Source organism: Fusarium musae, chromosome 1, assembly GCF_019915245.1.
Source record: "Fusarium musae strain F31 chromosome 1, whole genome shotgun sequence".
In the NCBI taxonomy this organism is placed as follows: Eukaryota; Fungi; Ascomycota; class Sordariomycetes; order Hypocreales; family Nectriaceae; genus Fusarium; species Fusarium musae.
The window spans coordinates 3774917-3787562 of NC_058387.1; the positions used below are offsets into that span (position 1 = coordinate 3774917).

Sequence of the window (12646 nt, forward strand, 5' to 3'; positions counted from 1 at the left end):
GAATGACTATAGTGCCATTAAGACAAAGATCAACCTTTTCTACAGCATCAAGCTAAGAAATACACTCAATTATCATATCTCTATTTCTAAAGACCATCGTTCTTGTACAGAGGGCATCATCAGTACCAAAGGTCATTACCAGCTCTCAAAGTAATAGACTTCTAGACAACTAATATAGCCACTATTACAACCTGTCACGCCAGAGCAGAGACTGCAAGCTTTAAAGATAGCTACGCGCAGTTCAGGCTATTTCTAAGAAATTCTATATGCAGCTGCAGCGCCGGTAATGCCAGAACCGATGATCGTAATGTCGATCTCTTCTAGTAGAGCTGACGCAAAACGGTTATCCAAGCTGATAGGGAAGTTCTCAGTCCAATAGCACTTGGCACCGTTAGGTGTCAGTGGGAAGCTCGGTGGGAAAACGCTGGCCTGTCATGATCCATGGCCTTCTCCAGGTCACTGGAAGTAAATTGAGTGACCGAGTCTAAAGACATGACTCGATGAAGTGAGGGGATAGTTCACGCTTTGATAAGATGACCGGAAAGAGTTTCACCTTTCTGCTGTATCGCACTCAACAATAGCTATGTGCATTCATTCAAATCTAGTAGTCAAGAGTTCTATCTTATACAATAGAGGAGTGGTAACTATCTGGTTTACTGGGGTATTCCCCATCGTCCCTAGCCGCGGTTAGTTGCTTCGTGATCGTCCCAGGCTAACTACGGTGATAAGATCTTGGAGCGCAATGGAGAACTCCGTAGCAAGAATGCACCGTCGGCATATTAAAGCCACCTCTTTCTCCTCATTCATACCCTCTCCCCTCAGGGGGGCAAGAAAACGCCGAATAGTATATCAAAATAAACTTGGCAAAGAGTCCCCTGATCTTAGGCTAAATTTACCTACTATTTTCATCGCTTAGGGTCAAGGTCCTGAGTTTTCTCTCCTCCCCTAGCCTCCAGACCCTTCAGGTATTTAGTGGAAATGTCAACCTGATCAGAATCAGCCAATGGAATCACACGGGTCTGAGGCTTTGAGGTAGAGTTGCTTCACCAATTTCATCACGTATTCCGGAGAGGTAGTCTAAAGACCAACCCTCTTCCGAAGAGTTACGGTAACCGATGTACTGTTTTGTAAGTTGTTATCCCCAAATATGTTAAAAAGACAGAAACGTGTACTTGCCATGCCTTATTTGTTGAGGCGAGCTACTATGTACTAGTTGAAATACGAAGCAAGAATTATTAGTTACGATATCGAGACTATATATCTAACCACTCTCAGCTTCGCAGTTTCAATCAAATGGACATAGCCCCGTGTATCTCAAATCCATATATGTGGTTTTTGAACGAAAAGAACATATGCTGAATAGTATTGGACATGCGTGGCCCACCTACTGACCCTAAAATAAGTTGATACTTTGGACAGTTCAGGATAATATTACTTCGAAACTGCCTCTAACAAAATCTATACCCATGAAGAAAACCAACTAAAACTACGCTGCTTACCAAATACATAATGAAATAGCAATCTTTGTAGCCATAAAACCCAGCAACTCTCCTCTCAAATTACTTGTTGGCGATATATTGGATGGCAACTGGCTGAAAAACATCTGTCAAAGGGCAAATATCCACCCGGGAACAGCCCTTCTTCATCTTCTTTCCATTGGAAAAATCGTTGACCCATGACATATAGTCAGCCTGAGCGGAGTTAGTGACGCTGTCGTGGCTCTGGCCTGCGAATGTCACAAACTTGACTGAAGAGCCAGGCTCTTCCTTGCAGGTCTTTTTGCAATCTTGAACCGTAAACTTGATAGGGACAACTCCGTCTTCGACCCCCTGAACAATCATCAAGGGCACCGCCAACTTCCAGTAACCTTCTCCCATGTAAGTCCTCCTCCATGCCGAAACCGCCGGGTGCTTGGTCCACGATGAGTTCTTGTGATATTGCTCCAAATCGCAAATACCGAATCAGTATCACCACCACTCAAGTACTGGCTTTGCACAACCAACCACGATGGCGCCTGTTTTTGTTGATCTCTCCGCTCCCAATGACCATAAATGGGCACAGCCTGTTGGTTTCTTTATCAATAATGAATTCGTCGAGTCTAAAGATGCAAGAACCCTTGCCGTAGTGAACCCTGCGTAAGTGTTGGAGTTTCTTAGTTCACTTGAGGCTCACATGTCTCTGTAGTACCGAGGAAGAGGTAGCCCAGGTTGCTTTGGCCAGCGAGAAGGATCTCGGCGAGGCCGCTGAAGCTGCTGTTGATGCCTTTTCACACCCCGATTGGCGCAGATTGTCAGGAACTGATAGGGGGGAGTTCATGTTCCGTCTAGCTGATCTGATGGAGGAGCATTGTACGTCTCTCGCAAGTGCCGAATCCCTCAATACTGGAAAAGCATACAGTATCGCGCTTGAAGGATACGTTGATGATACCATCAAGATTGTCTGCTACTATGCCGGGCATGCGGACAAGTCCTTTGGGCAAGTTATCGACACTGGTGCTGATAAGCTTGCGTATACACTTAAAGAACTAATCGGTGTATGTGGCTTGGTGGTTCCCTGGAACTTTCCTCTTAATATGGCTATAACCAAGCCTGCCCCGGCATCGTGTTGGGGCAACACTGTTATCTTAAAGCCGTCAGAAGTTACACCTCTCTCTGTCCTCTATCTGGCCGTATTGGTCAAAGAGGCCGGTTTTCTGCCTGGTGTAGTCAATATCATCAAAGGATTAGACCCCGTTGTTGGTGCCGCCATGGTAACTCACAAGCAAACATCTAAAATCTCATTTACTGGGAGCACGCGAGTAGGAAAAGAGCTCATGAAACCTGGCAGTATCCACCTGAAGAATCTCACCCTTGAGACCGGTGGAAAGTCTCCTTTGATTGTGTTCGAAGTCTCAAGCTTGGACTTGGCCGCTCAATGGGCTCATCTTGGCTTGACTTTTAATCAAGGAGAGCTCTGCACAGCAACAACACGCATTCTGGTTCGGGACACAATCTTTGATCGCTTCCTCAACACTCTCAAATCAATAACACTGAAATATCCTGTGGGCCAACCATTCGAAGAGAAAACACACCTCGGACCCCTTGTCAGCAAAGCGCATTTTCACAGAGTGCGAGGATAGCCAGTCTCGGAAAGGAAGATGGGGCAAAAGATATCCTGGATGGCCGTATGCCATCCGAGTTCAAAAAGGGGTCCTTCGTCAGCCCAAGCATCTTTGTCGACGTTAAGCCGTCGATGCGGATTTACCAAGAGGAGATCTTCGGGCCATGCGCCGTGGTATTACAGTTCAAAGACGAGGACGAAGCAACGAGATTGGCTAATGATTCGATGTGTGGCCTGGGTAGTGCGCTCTCTACAGAGAACATCAGCAAGGCTCACAACGTCGCCCGTAGGATCGAGGCTGGCATGGTATGGGTGAACAACAGCAATGACTCAGACTTCCGAGTTCCTTTCGGCGGAGTCAAACAAAGTGGCACAGGTAGAGAACTCGGCGAGGCAGGCTTGGAGGGTTTACTACAACACCAAGGCTATTCACGTGAACATTGGCAATATACTGCCAATGGAAACTGTTCACAGAGAGCAAGAAACTTCTGATATCAAACTAGGCGCTAGAGATGCCTAGTCTGAGGCCTACTAATTTATTTGAAACTGTACTAAATCTACCTGAGTCTCTCTCACCCTCTTAGGGTAGAGAGAGGTTCTAGGTTTTCTTGCCTCTTAGCTATCGATGAAGGAGTCTGTAAGTGCGCTGCTTGGATGGTTTCCAGCATGGTCTGAAATTATTGTGATAAATAAATGAATCTAGCCAATGTACTTTGTCCGTCTCATACTACACTTCACCTACTCTATAAAGCCCCTTGAGACAAACACTGTTGTCAAAAGTAAGAAAATGACTCTTGTTACATGGTTGTCTGCATCAACACCTGACTCAGTTGCAATTCACAACAAAGGGGGAGGAAACTTCTATTATAAGCATTGGTGAGCCAAGAATTTGAAACTTTGATATTAAACTGTATGGGTTTTAATGATGTTTTCCCACCCAACCGCCGTACTCCAAAAGACTTTCGGATATTTTCTCCTAAAAGATGAGTGTATGTAGTTAAAAAGCAAAATAGCCCATAGCAACATGCTACGGCCGCGCAAAGTGGTATCATAGGTGTGTAGGCCGTTTCCCGTCCAAGTCATGATCCCTCGCTCTCTTCTCGCTTCCAGAATTTGATCATTCGCACCTGATTCTAGTCTTAACCTCGCCGGTTGTCTTCTTGTGACTGCGTCTCAGAACGCTCCAGCTCTTCTATACGGCGTTGAATCGCCTCTTTCTGGACTTGCAACGCCCTGATCTCCTCGTCCCGTGTCGCCGTATCCTCGCTTAGCTGACTATCGTTTTCGGTCATGCTGTTTGAGTCCGTAGCAGCCTCGTAAGCTGGCGGTGGCTCTGCGGTCTGGCGGCTCCTGTCACGTCGATGGTTGGCGTCCGCAGCGGCGTAGAAATTATCTGCTGGTCCTGGCGAGGTGTGGCGCATGCTTCCCACCGCACCGAGCTCGTGTGCTCGTCTCTTTTCCGTCTTCTTTCGCTCTCTTCGAATAAGCCAAAAGGCAAGTGCTCCTATAGTAAGCAGAACGAAAACCGCTACACCAACACCAATACCGATGCGCGCGCCCAGGGACAAGGATCGGCCATGATGCTCAGTACCTGGGATATCGTCCTCATCCTTGAGTCCAAGTGCATCTTTGTCGCTATCTTTGAACAGGGCCCTTATGGTATAAACAGCAATTGTTGCACCATACAAAGTCGTTGGTGTGTCTGACACGGCATCATAAGTCTGAGCTGTCTGGTTGTACGTGTAAGGAACAGCCAACACGGATGAAATCGAGCGTTTACACAAATTGCCATCCAGAGTGTATTCCCTACTGCAATTAGAATGGTACATCTAAACACTTTCTCTCATGACTTACGATGAGCAGCAAATAGCTGTTGTTGTCTCGTCGTCCCGATTCTCACTAGTATCAACGCGCAATGATACGGTGGTCCATCCATGAGGGCATGTGCCTGGGCTGTAAACCCCTGTAAGGCCTTTATCGAACATGGCATCGGGATAGCAAGACAATGACTTCGCTCCAGCAATTGGCTGCAAATCAAGCATTGCTGCGAGGCCATCAGAACCCGACCTTGGTACCTTGTTTGCATCAAAAGTCCATGTGCAATCAACAGGCCCGGTCCAAGGTGTGGTCATCGGTGGGAATATCCCGTCATCGTCTAGGTCGTCTTCATTGGTAGGCTTAGGAGCGATCACAAGTGTTGTCGGAGCAGGCGTTGGGTCGGATAGAGAGATGGTTGATGATGGCTCGGCGGAAGCTATTGACAATAACCCAGATGAGGTGGACTCATCATCCTCGATCGAAGAAGACATGGTTTTGGTGACCGCAAGGAGTTGCTGTTAATTGCAAACAACTTTAAGCTTATATGCCAGGCCGATTCGACTACAAGCCGCACCACGAGTGCTCTGCTTGCCGTCAACTCGGCGTATCAATGACGATCGTCACACTTGTCCATCCGGCAATACGACCAATAGTTTGCGTTCTCGTTGGATAGTCAGGGCGCGTGAAAGATTCGCTGGGCAGGCAATCTGCAGTGTGGGGTTTCAGGCAGACTTGGCTATATCTCAGCTGCAGACAAGAAGACGCGCGTGAAGAATATTGAGGACAGCGTCTGTAGCAATGTCGAAGGCCATCCGGGCGTAGATATTGCAGAGGAGCGAACCGATGGGGATAGATATATAACACAGACGAGCAAGACAAGAAATGGTGACAAATGAATAAAAGGAAAGGAAAGGTTCGTACCCAAGAAACGACAAGAACCAGCCAAGCAAAGCAAAGCAGACAGCAGACAAGTCCATAGCATGCCTGCCGAGCAGCACCAGCGAGAAGACGGGCACAGTAGCGTTGGTGTTCCCCCTTCTGAGGCCTTTGAAGGCTTGGCGAAATCTTATCACGGGTGGGTGCCGAGAAACGCCAAGGCCTGGATTGCACCGAAACACGTCCACGTTGACCGCTGTGAGTTCTGGGCATTCCCGCATTGTCCTCATTGTCGTAGTCGTCCATAGTAGGTACTATAGTAAGTACTGCACCTAGCTAGGTAGGTAGGTAGCTCCAGGTGAGGTGAGCTTCTCCCTTAGTAGCTACAGCCCATGGTCGTCACGGATAGTCGTTCAAATAAGGTATAGGTTTATACTGAATGTCATCGTCAAGCCTCCATCATAAGACACGCGCAAGCCATCAGAGGTTACTGCGGAAGCGTGGGAGGGAGGGGCCCAATGACCATGACCATGCCCAGTGGGTAGCTTACGAGGGCCAATGCTCATCATAGTGGGCTCGTCCAGTCTAAGCCGAGCCTTTTGGCCCAGTGCCACGGTCTTGGCTGATGAGTATCGAATTTCTGGGCATTTGAGAGTCTCTGACGCGGGAAATGAAGGCCGCCTTGGTTTGTGCCGAATACGCCGGCTTGGAAGTCTTGGAACATGCACACCAAGCCGCGACCAATCCCATTCCCTAGATAAAAAGGCAGAAAATTCCGTCTTGGCCGTAACTATCAGTCATGAGATCAATTCACCGTTCTACTTTCTCAACTCACTTTTACATTTTCATTACTGAAGAGAAACCGCCTTGACTTGTTCAAGCAAATGAATGTCAATTGACTGTCAAAGCACAACGCCCAGTAAACTTGATACTCTTGGCGTTGCACGCCAATGTAGGACGAAACCACACAAAATATGACAAGAATCAATAATCCTAAGATGCGCTGAAGGAGGCGAGCCGCGAGTCTTGGCTGGATCTATTCGCTTCTTTTATCCCAATCAGCATCTATTCTCAGACGATTTGCAGAGGGAAAAGGGAATAGAGTTGCTCAGAAGCTCGGCTGGCTGCCGAGAGATCATGGCTGGTGACAGCAAACTGCCAATAAAGTTACAGTAACACATGCCTGTCAGCCAGCCAGGACAACCACTTATACGGCTAGATGATTGAAGATCAAGTGCCAACTGAACAACAAGCTCGCCGGGAGTTCAAGGAGTAGGTAGGTACCTAATCAAGATAAGTACAGGTCTCTTCGAGTCTACACTATCCTTCCATGGCATCCAATTGTACAGGATTTGAATGTGATGGCCATTACACTATCTCGTATAACTGTTGTTGCTGCGATAGGCTTTCGTACCATGAAGGTCGAGAACATTCCACTTGGACGTCTTCGCTAATACACAATAATCGGCCACATAAGAATGTCACCGCTATCTCAAGTTACACAATCAACCTAGGTACTAGGTAGGTAGTTACAAGCTATTAATCGATGTGAAAAGACTCGGGACATCGTCTCATGAATTCGCTACCTACCGATAGACGATAAGAGCTTCGCATCCCCATAAAATATCGGAATCGCGGAGCTCATTTCTTCCGTCGCTGGAACCAGGGTACGTACGTACCTCAATTCCCACAATCTGTTTTGAAACAATCACGTGATGAGGGGGTGAAGGGCAAGAACCCTACATCGCTCTTTCCCTGTGCGCCTAAGCGATTGTTGCAACAACCGCCTTCAAATCGACCCCAGCCAGGCCATCAGTTTTCCGCTCAGCGAATTCAACAACACAACACCGCGATCATGGCTGACGAATACGTACGTGTGCTCTCGATATATCCCTTCCCCTCTGGAAATAGAAAACATACATCCGCCGCCGACATGGCTTCCTCGACTCCCGCCCGCTACCCACGATGATGATGACGATATTGGAGACATGGAGAGAACACAAAAAAAGAGCTTGACTGACTTGTCTTCCGGATGATAGGACGCCGAGCAGGCTGCCGAGCTCAAGAGAAAGAGAGCGTTCCGAAAGTTCTCCTACCGAGGAATCGACCTTGATCAGTATGTTGCCACTGCACGATTTCTGCGCCTCGATGCTGGAAGATGAAAAACTGCGAGGACGCACCCCCGAACGAACGGAACCCATGCTGATGTTTTTTTTTCTTCACCCCACAGGCTCCTCGACCTCTCCTCCGACCAGCTTCGCGATGTTGTCCACGCTCGTGCCCGCCGCAGGATCAACCGTGGCCTGAAGCGCCGCCCCATGGGTCTCATCAAGAAGCTCCGAAAGGCTAAGCAGGAGGCTCAGCCCAACGAGAAGCCCGACCTCGTCAAGACCCACCTCCGAGACATGATTGTCGTCCCCGAGATGATTGGCAGTGTCATTGGCATCTACTCCGGCAAGGAGTTCAACCAGGTCGAGATCAAGCCTGAGATGGTTGGTCACTACCTGGCTGAGTTCTCTATCTCATAGTATGTTTCTACTGTCCACCTCCAACAAGGGAAAATATGGCTAACCCTCCCTCCAGCAAGCCTGTCAAGCACGGTAGGCCCGGTATTGGTGCCACGCACTCTTCTCGATTCATTCCCCTCAAGTAAGAAGGCTGCGGTCTCGGGTGGTTTCTGCATTCATGGACATTTTGGGCGAAAAGGACTGGTTCTGATAGATGGGCAAAACATCTATCAAAAACACTGATGACAATGGGTACCATGATTAGTACAATAAAGGAGCATTGTCCGCTTGATGACTATCCTCGACTACCGCTGATGCCTGACAATTGTGATGATGCTTCTAAAACACCATGTCCCACAAACCCTTGCTACCCTACCCTAGCTAACCTGCTGAAATGAAAAGCCTCAGTCTCAAGTTCTTATGACATCATTCACTTGATCGTTCGGCGGTCTTGAACATGTTGCGCGGGTTAAATTTTGCGAGAAAGGCTTTGAATCGGCGTTTCCGCCGCTTCCTTGTAGATTCCCTGGTGTTTTTGCAAAGTGACTTGCAAAGTGGACAGACGAAGCTTGGTGGTCCGTCCTGGCCTAAGTCAATGAATATCTGCTCGCGCTTTCTAACATCCTTCACAAGCGTCGCCGTAATGTCGTAAGTTTCAGCAACTCTGAATGTTGCATTTGCACAGTCTGGGCAAGCATGGTTGATGGTGGCAGCCAAACTACTGGTTTTAGCATTGGTGATCGAAGGGTTGCAGTGGTGGTCTCGTTTGAACTCGTCGAAGCATACAGCTTCTGTTGGTTTCAAATCTCTGCGCTGGCAAGCCTCTGTAGGCTGTCGGGGAACAGCAAATATTAGTCGCTCTGCGCCGATGATCTCGTGGCCTTGAGTAAGGTCACGGCGGGCAAAAACTCCAAGATTGAAGTGAATTTCGACGTCCACATCGTGAAGACTCATTGACGGCGAGCTCTCCCCCTCGTTAGTCGATACAGGACCCTCTGGTGGGTTTGATGACAAATTTGCAGGGTTTGTATCTTCGGGAGCTTGCTCATCGGGACGTGACTGCTGGACCATGTGTTCTGCCAATGGTATGAGCATCTTATCACGGGTTGTTTGTTTTGTTCTTACCACTATCATTCTGGCCGCTCTGGTTGGCCGTCATGTTGCTAGTTTCCTATTGACTTAAACTTCGTGCTAGAAAAAGACTGTTTGGATCCAAGACGGATGATGATGGCGACCGATGTCGATGAATTATTGCTGAAAGTAGGTACCTTATATGCTTAGAAGAGAGATGGCAAAGCGTAACTCGACTTCGCGGGATGATGGTTAAGTACCTAGGAAATGCTAAGCCCAAGGTAGATGAGTGTTGGGGAAGGAGCTGGGCGCCGTGAAAGGGCAGGTGCTTCGAGACAATGGTGTTGACAATGGATATTGAGAAGGAGCGGGAGGCCGGTTGAAGAGCACATGGGGCGAACTCGCTTCAATATGCAGGATTAGTTCAGCAGGAAACTGTGTTTAATAACTCAATGGAAAATGAATTCATAGGTATGTCTGATTCGTGGCTAGTTTACAACACTATTCCTCCTTCTGTGCCAGTTTGGCCGCTTTCCGCTCCTCCTCCTGGATATGCTTTTGACGGTAGTGCTCAACGACATAGTCCATGTTGGCCAGATGGCCGGCAACATTGTTTCGGGGAGCATACGAAGTCATTGCCCTGTTTCTCAGATTAGCAATTGTTCTTGCAGAAGTTGCTTTCCGTTATTGGAGAGAAGGCGGCAGCCCCCATCGAATGACGGCAAGTGGTATCAGGTGGACGAACTCGGGATAGGCAACATCGACAAATCGGTGCTTGTTGCCGCCGTTTTCAAAGAGGTTTCGGTCATAACCAGCCTGCTCCATGGCCTTTGTGTGAAGCGCATTGATGTCCTCCCAGTCTTTTCCACGGGAAGTGTACTTGTCGATGAGGCTGAGGATTGAGGACTGCTCGCCCTCCTGAGGAACGAATTGGTAGACGAGAACGGAGCCGAAGAAACCGCCGACAGCGAGGAGAGAACCGGTCTAAGGATCGTGATCAGTATACTATTTTCAATTGAAGCCATCCAAGGGTATTGGTATCGGCGTGGGCTCCGTGGTGCAAGCTAGTGTGACTTGACATACGCTGAACGACTCGTTGACTTCTGGGGCTTTGTGGTGGGCATGGGCGTCAGAGGCGTAGGTTCGCGCCGTCCTTTGCAGCTGACGAGCCACGCCGGCTACCCTCTGTCGTGCAACAAACATGTTGGGCGGGTTGGACAGCGTTCAATTGAGCGATTGATTGTGAGGCTCTCGTGGGAAGAAGCCGCACCAAGACCGACAAGTGAGGTTGTCGCCGGTCCGAGATGTTTACGTAAGGTAGTTTAAGTGGTTAGCCAATTGAATTATAGGTGTTTACCATTGGCTGCTCCACAGCGAGCGTGGCATGGGGTCAGAATCAACAGAACTTGCCAAAGAGAGATAAAAAAAACTTATGACCTCTTTTCTAAGTGGCAGAGTGGCACGGAGTAAGAGACTTGTGTAATTTGATATATCTCAGCAACGCCTCATATCAGTTCATCTCAGCATCTTCATTTTATGTTCGACGTTTTCTTAATCCCTAAGGCTTGCATATTTATATTAAAAAGATAAAATGTCTCTGCAGCAATACGCAAGGTATAGCCAATAAGGTCTCATATAATGAGAATAACACAATATAATGCTTATTTTTCAGCATATCACATATAAGGCGTCATACACTATTGCATATTTATATATAGGTGTGTATATAAGAAGAAATTTCGTCATTTTTTTGTAAATATTCATGCTGCTCTCCTGTCGCTTCTTGTGTTTTCACATGAGCTTATATTCAATCAGCGATGACATGAATGTTGGTTATTGGGTGCTGTCAGTCATGTGGCTATTGGGCCTCAGCGAATTACATGATGGAATGTCTAACTTCCATTCTCAAGATCGCTGAAGGACTAGAGAGTGAGCAAAAGAACCTTAGGATATTCAGGCTTTACTAACCCCGACAACTCTGTAGCACTAAACGGCATATGAATTATAATTCCAGTGTGTATACCTTATCCATCGTTGTAAGCGACAAGGGCTGGTTCCTCGATTTGCGCCGCAATTTCTCTAGGTACTTGATCATCACCTACCCGGGAGCGATATCAGTTTCATACAAAGCAACACAGCATTTTGCGATACGCCTCAATCAGCGCATTGTTAGTGATAAATTCCTGGCCGTATATTCTCAGCTCTTGGCAACTCATTGGCCTTGCTGGAAACTTATCATACCACTTTGTAGTCAAGTGGTTGATGCGTTTAGGTGGTTATTGAGCATTCATTCCGCATCAATCAATCTTGGACGAGATGCGCCGAAATATAATCTACTAATAACTCCAGATTCTGAATGTCTACCTTGATACCGTTTCCCTTAGGTACTTTAAAGCTATAAACGTACCTGAGCAACATCATACAGTCAGCCCAGCTCTTCCTAGGGTCACAGGTAAATGGCGAAGATCTAGCATTCTAAATACCCGAGGCTCCCAAAGTGGAACGCAGCAACAGTACTGAGTAGCCTAGATTACTTTCTCCGATACCACAAAACATTATAACAAGAGAATTTATGAACCCAGTTATGATTAAAAGCTTGGGAGGACAAATCCAAAACCTGTTCATCAGAAGTGGCTGAAGCTTCCACAAGGTTTAGCAAGATCGACGTGACTAGCCCCGAAGTGTGTGTCGTGCCTCTTCTGGCGTTCTCTAATCAGTAGACAGTGACAACATGAAGCCCATTAGCCCATCTAGCCTTTCAAGTTAAAATTTCCGGCATGGCGTTGTCGTGGTCCTGATTATGGGATTAGAGAGCTCATCGCTGGCAACTCTGACGACGAACTTGTAGGCACCAACCTCAAGAAAGAGCTCACCAACACACCAAACAACAACTGCCGTTGTGAAGCGTCTCACGAGCTAACCCGTCAGATCAATTTGAGGTCAGCCCGAGCTGTCAGTCAATGGATTGAATGGAGCCAGCGAAGCGGTCATGAACGTTCTTCAAAATCCTGGCGGCTGAGATGGGAGATCCTGGCTCATCCAATTCGTCCATAGCAAGCTTAAAGGGCCACTCAACAGTATCCGGGGAGACCAATTGGGATAGAAGTCAATGAAGATGGCTGGTCTAGAATATGACGGAAGAGGTGCAATGCATATGCGGCGCCTCGATCAAGATGACACTCCGGTGCTTTGGCACCATGCAGGACCGGGTCATGGTTCCGAGTGACTATCGTAACGATAAGACTTAACAAAGTTAATGCTTTCCCTGACGACGG

At 47.7% G+C, this 12646-nt stretch overlaps 5 protein-coding genes across 5 annotated transcripts; 2 read left to right on the forward strand and 3 right to left on the reverse strand.

Annotated features, from left to right (window-relative positions):
- Positions 1–2007: 2007 nt before the first annotated feature.
- J7337_001139 (uncharacterized protein) lies at positions 2008–3619 on the forward strand (the record flags this gene model as incomplete). The annotated part of the gene is made up of 4 exons (XM_044818883.1): positions 2008–2135; positions 2185–3082; positions 3106–3405; positions 3434–3619. The coding sequence occupies 4 exons, from the start codon at positions 2008–2010 to the stop codon at positions 3617–3619; spliced, it is 1512 nt and encodes a 503-aa protein (XP_044686585.1).
- A 619-nt stretch (positions 3620–4238) lies between these two features.
- On the reverse strand, positions 4239–5408 carry J7337_001140 (uncharacterized protein; the record flags this gene model as incomplete). Its single annotated transcript, XM_044818884.1, has 2 exons — positions 4239–4905; positions 4954–5408. 2 exons carry the CDS (start codon positions 5406–5408, stop codon positions 4239–4241), a joined length of 1122 nt encoding a protein of 373 aa, XP_044686586.1.
- A 2240-nt stretch (positions 5409–7648) lies between these two features.
- RPS15 (ribosomal protein S15) lies at positions 7649–8446 on the forward strand (the record flags this gene model as incomplete). Its single annotated transcript, XM_044818885.1, has 4 exons — positions 7649–7663; positions 7833–7909; positions 8024–8320; positions 8377–8446. The coding sequence occupies 4 exons, from the start codon at positions 7649–7651 to the stop codon at positions 8444–8446; spliced, it is 459 nt and encodes a 152-aa protein (XP_044686587.1).
- A 280-nt stretch (positions 8447–8726) lies between these two features.
- On the reverse strand, positions 8727–9459 carry J7337_001142 (uncharacterized protein; the record flags this gene model as incomplete). Its single annotated transcript, XM_044818886.1, has 2 exons — positions 8727–9376; positions 9426–9459. 2 exons carry the CDS (start codon positions 9457–9459, stop codon positions 8727–8729), a joined length of 684 nt encoding a protein of 227 aa, XP_044686588.1.
- Positions 9460–9872: 413 nt separating this feature from the next.
- J7337_001143 (uncharacterized protein) lies at positions 9873–10574 on the reverse strand (the record flags this gene model as incomplete). Its single annotated transcript, XM_044818887.1, has 3 exons — positions 9873–10011; positions 10117–10355; positions 10455–10574. 3 exons carry the CDS (start codon positions 10572–10574, stop codon positions 9873–9875), a joined length of 498 nt encoding a protein of 165 aa, XP_044686589.1.
- Positions 10575–12646: the final 2072 nt, after the last annotated feature.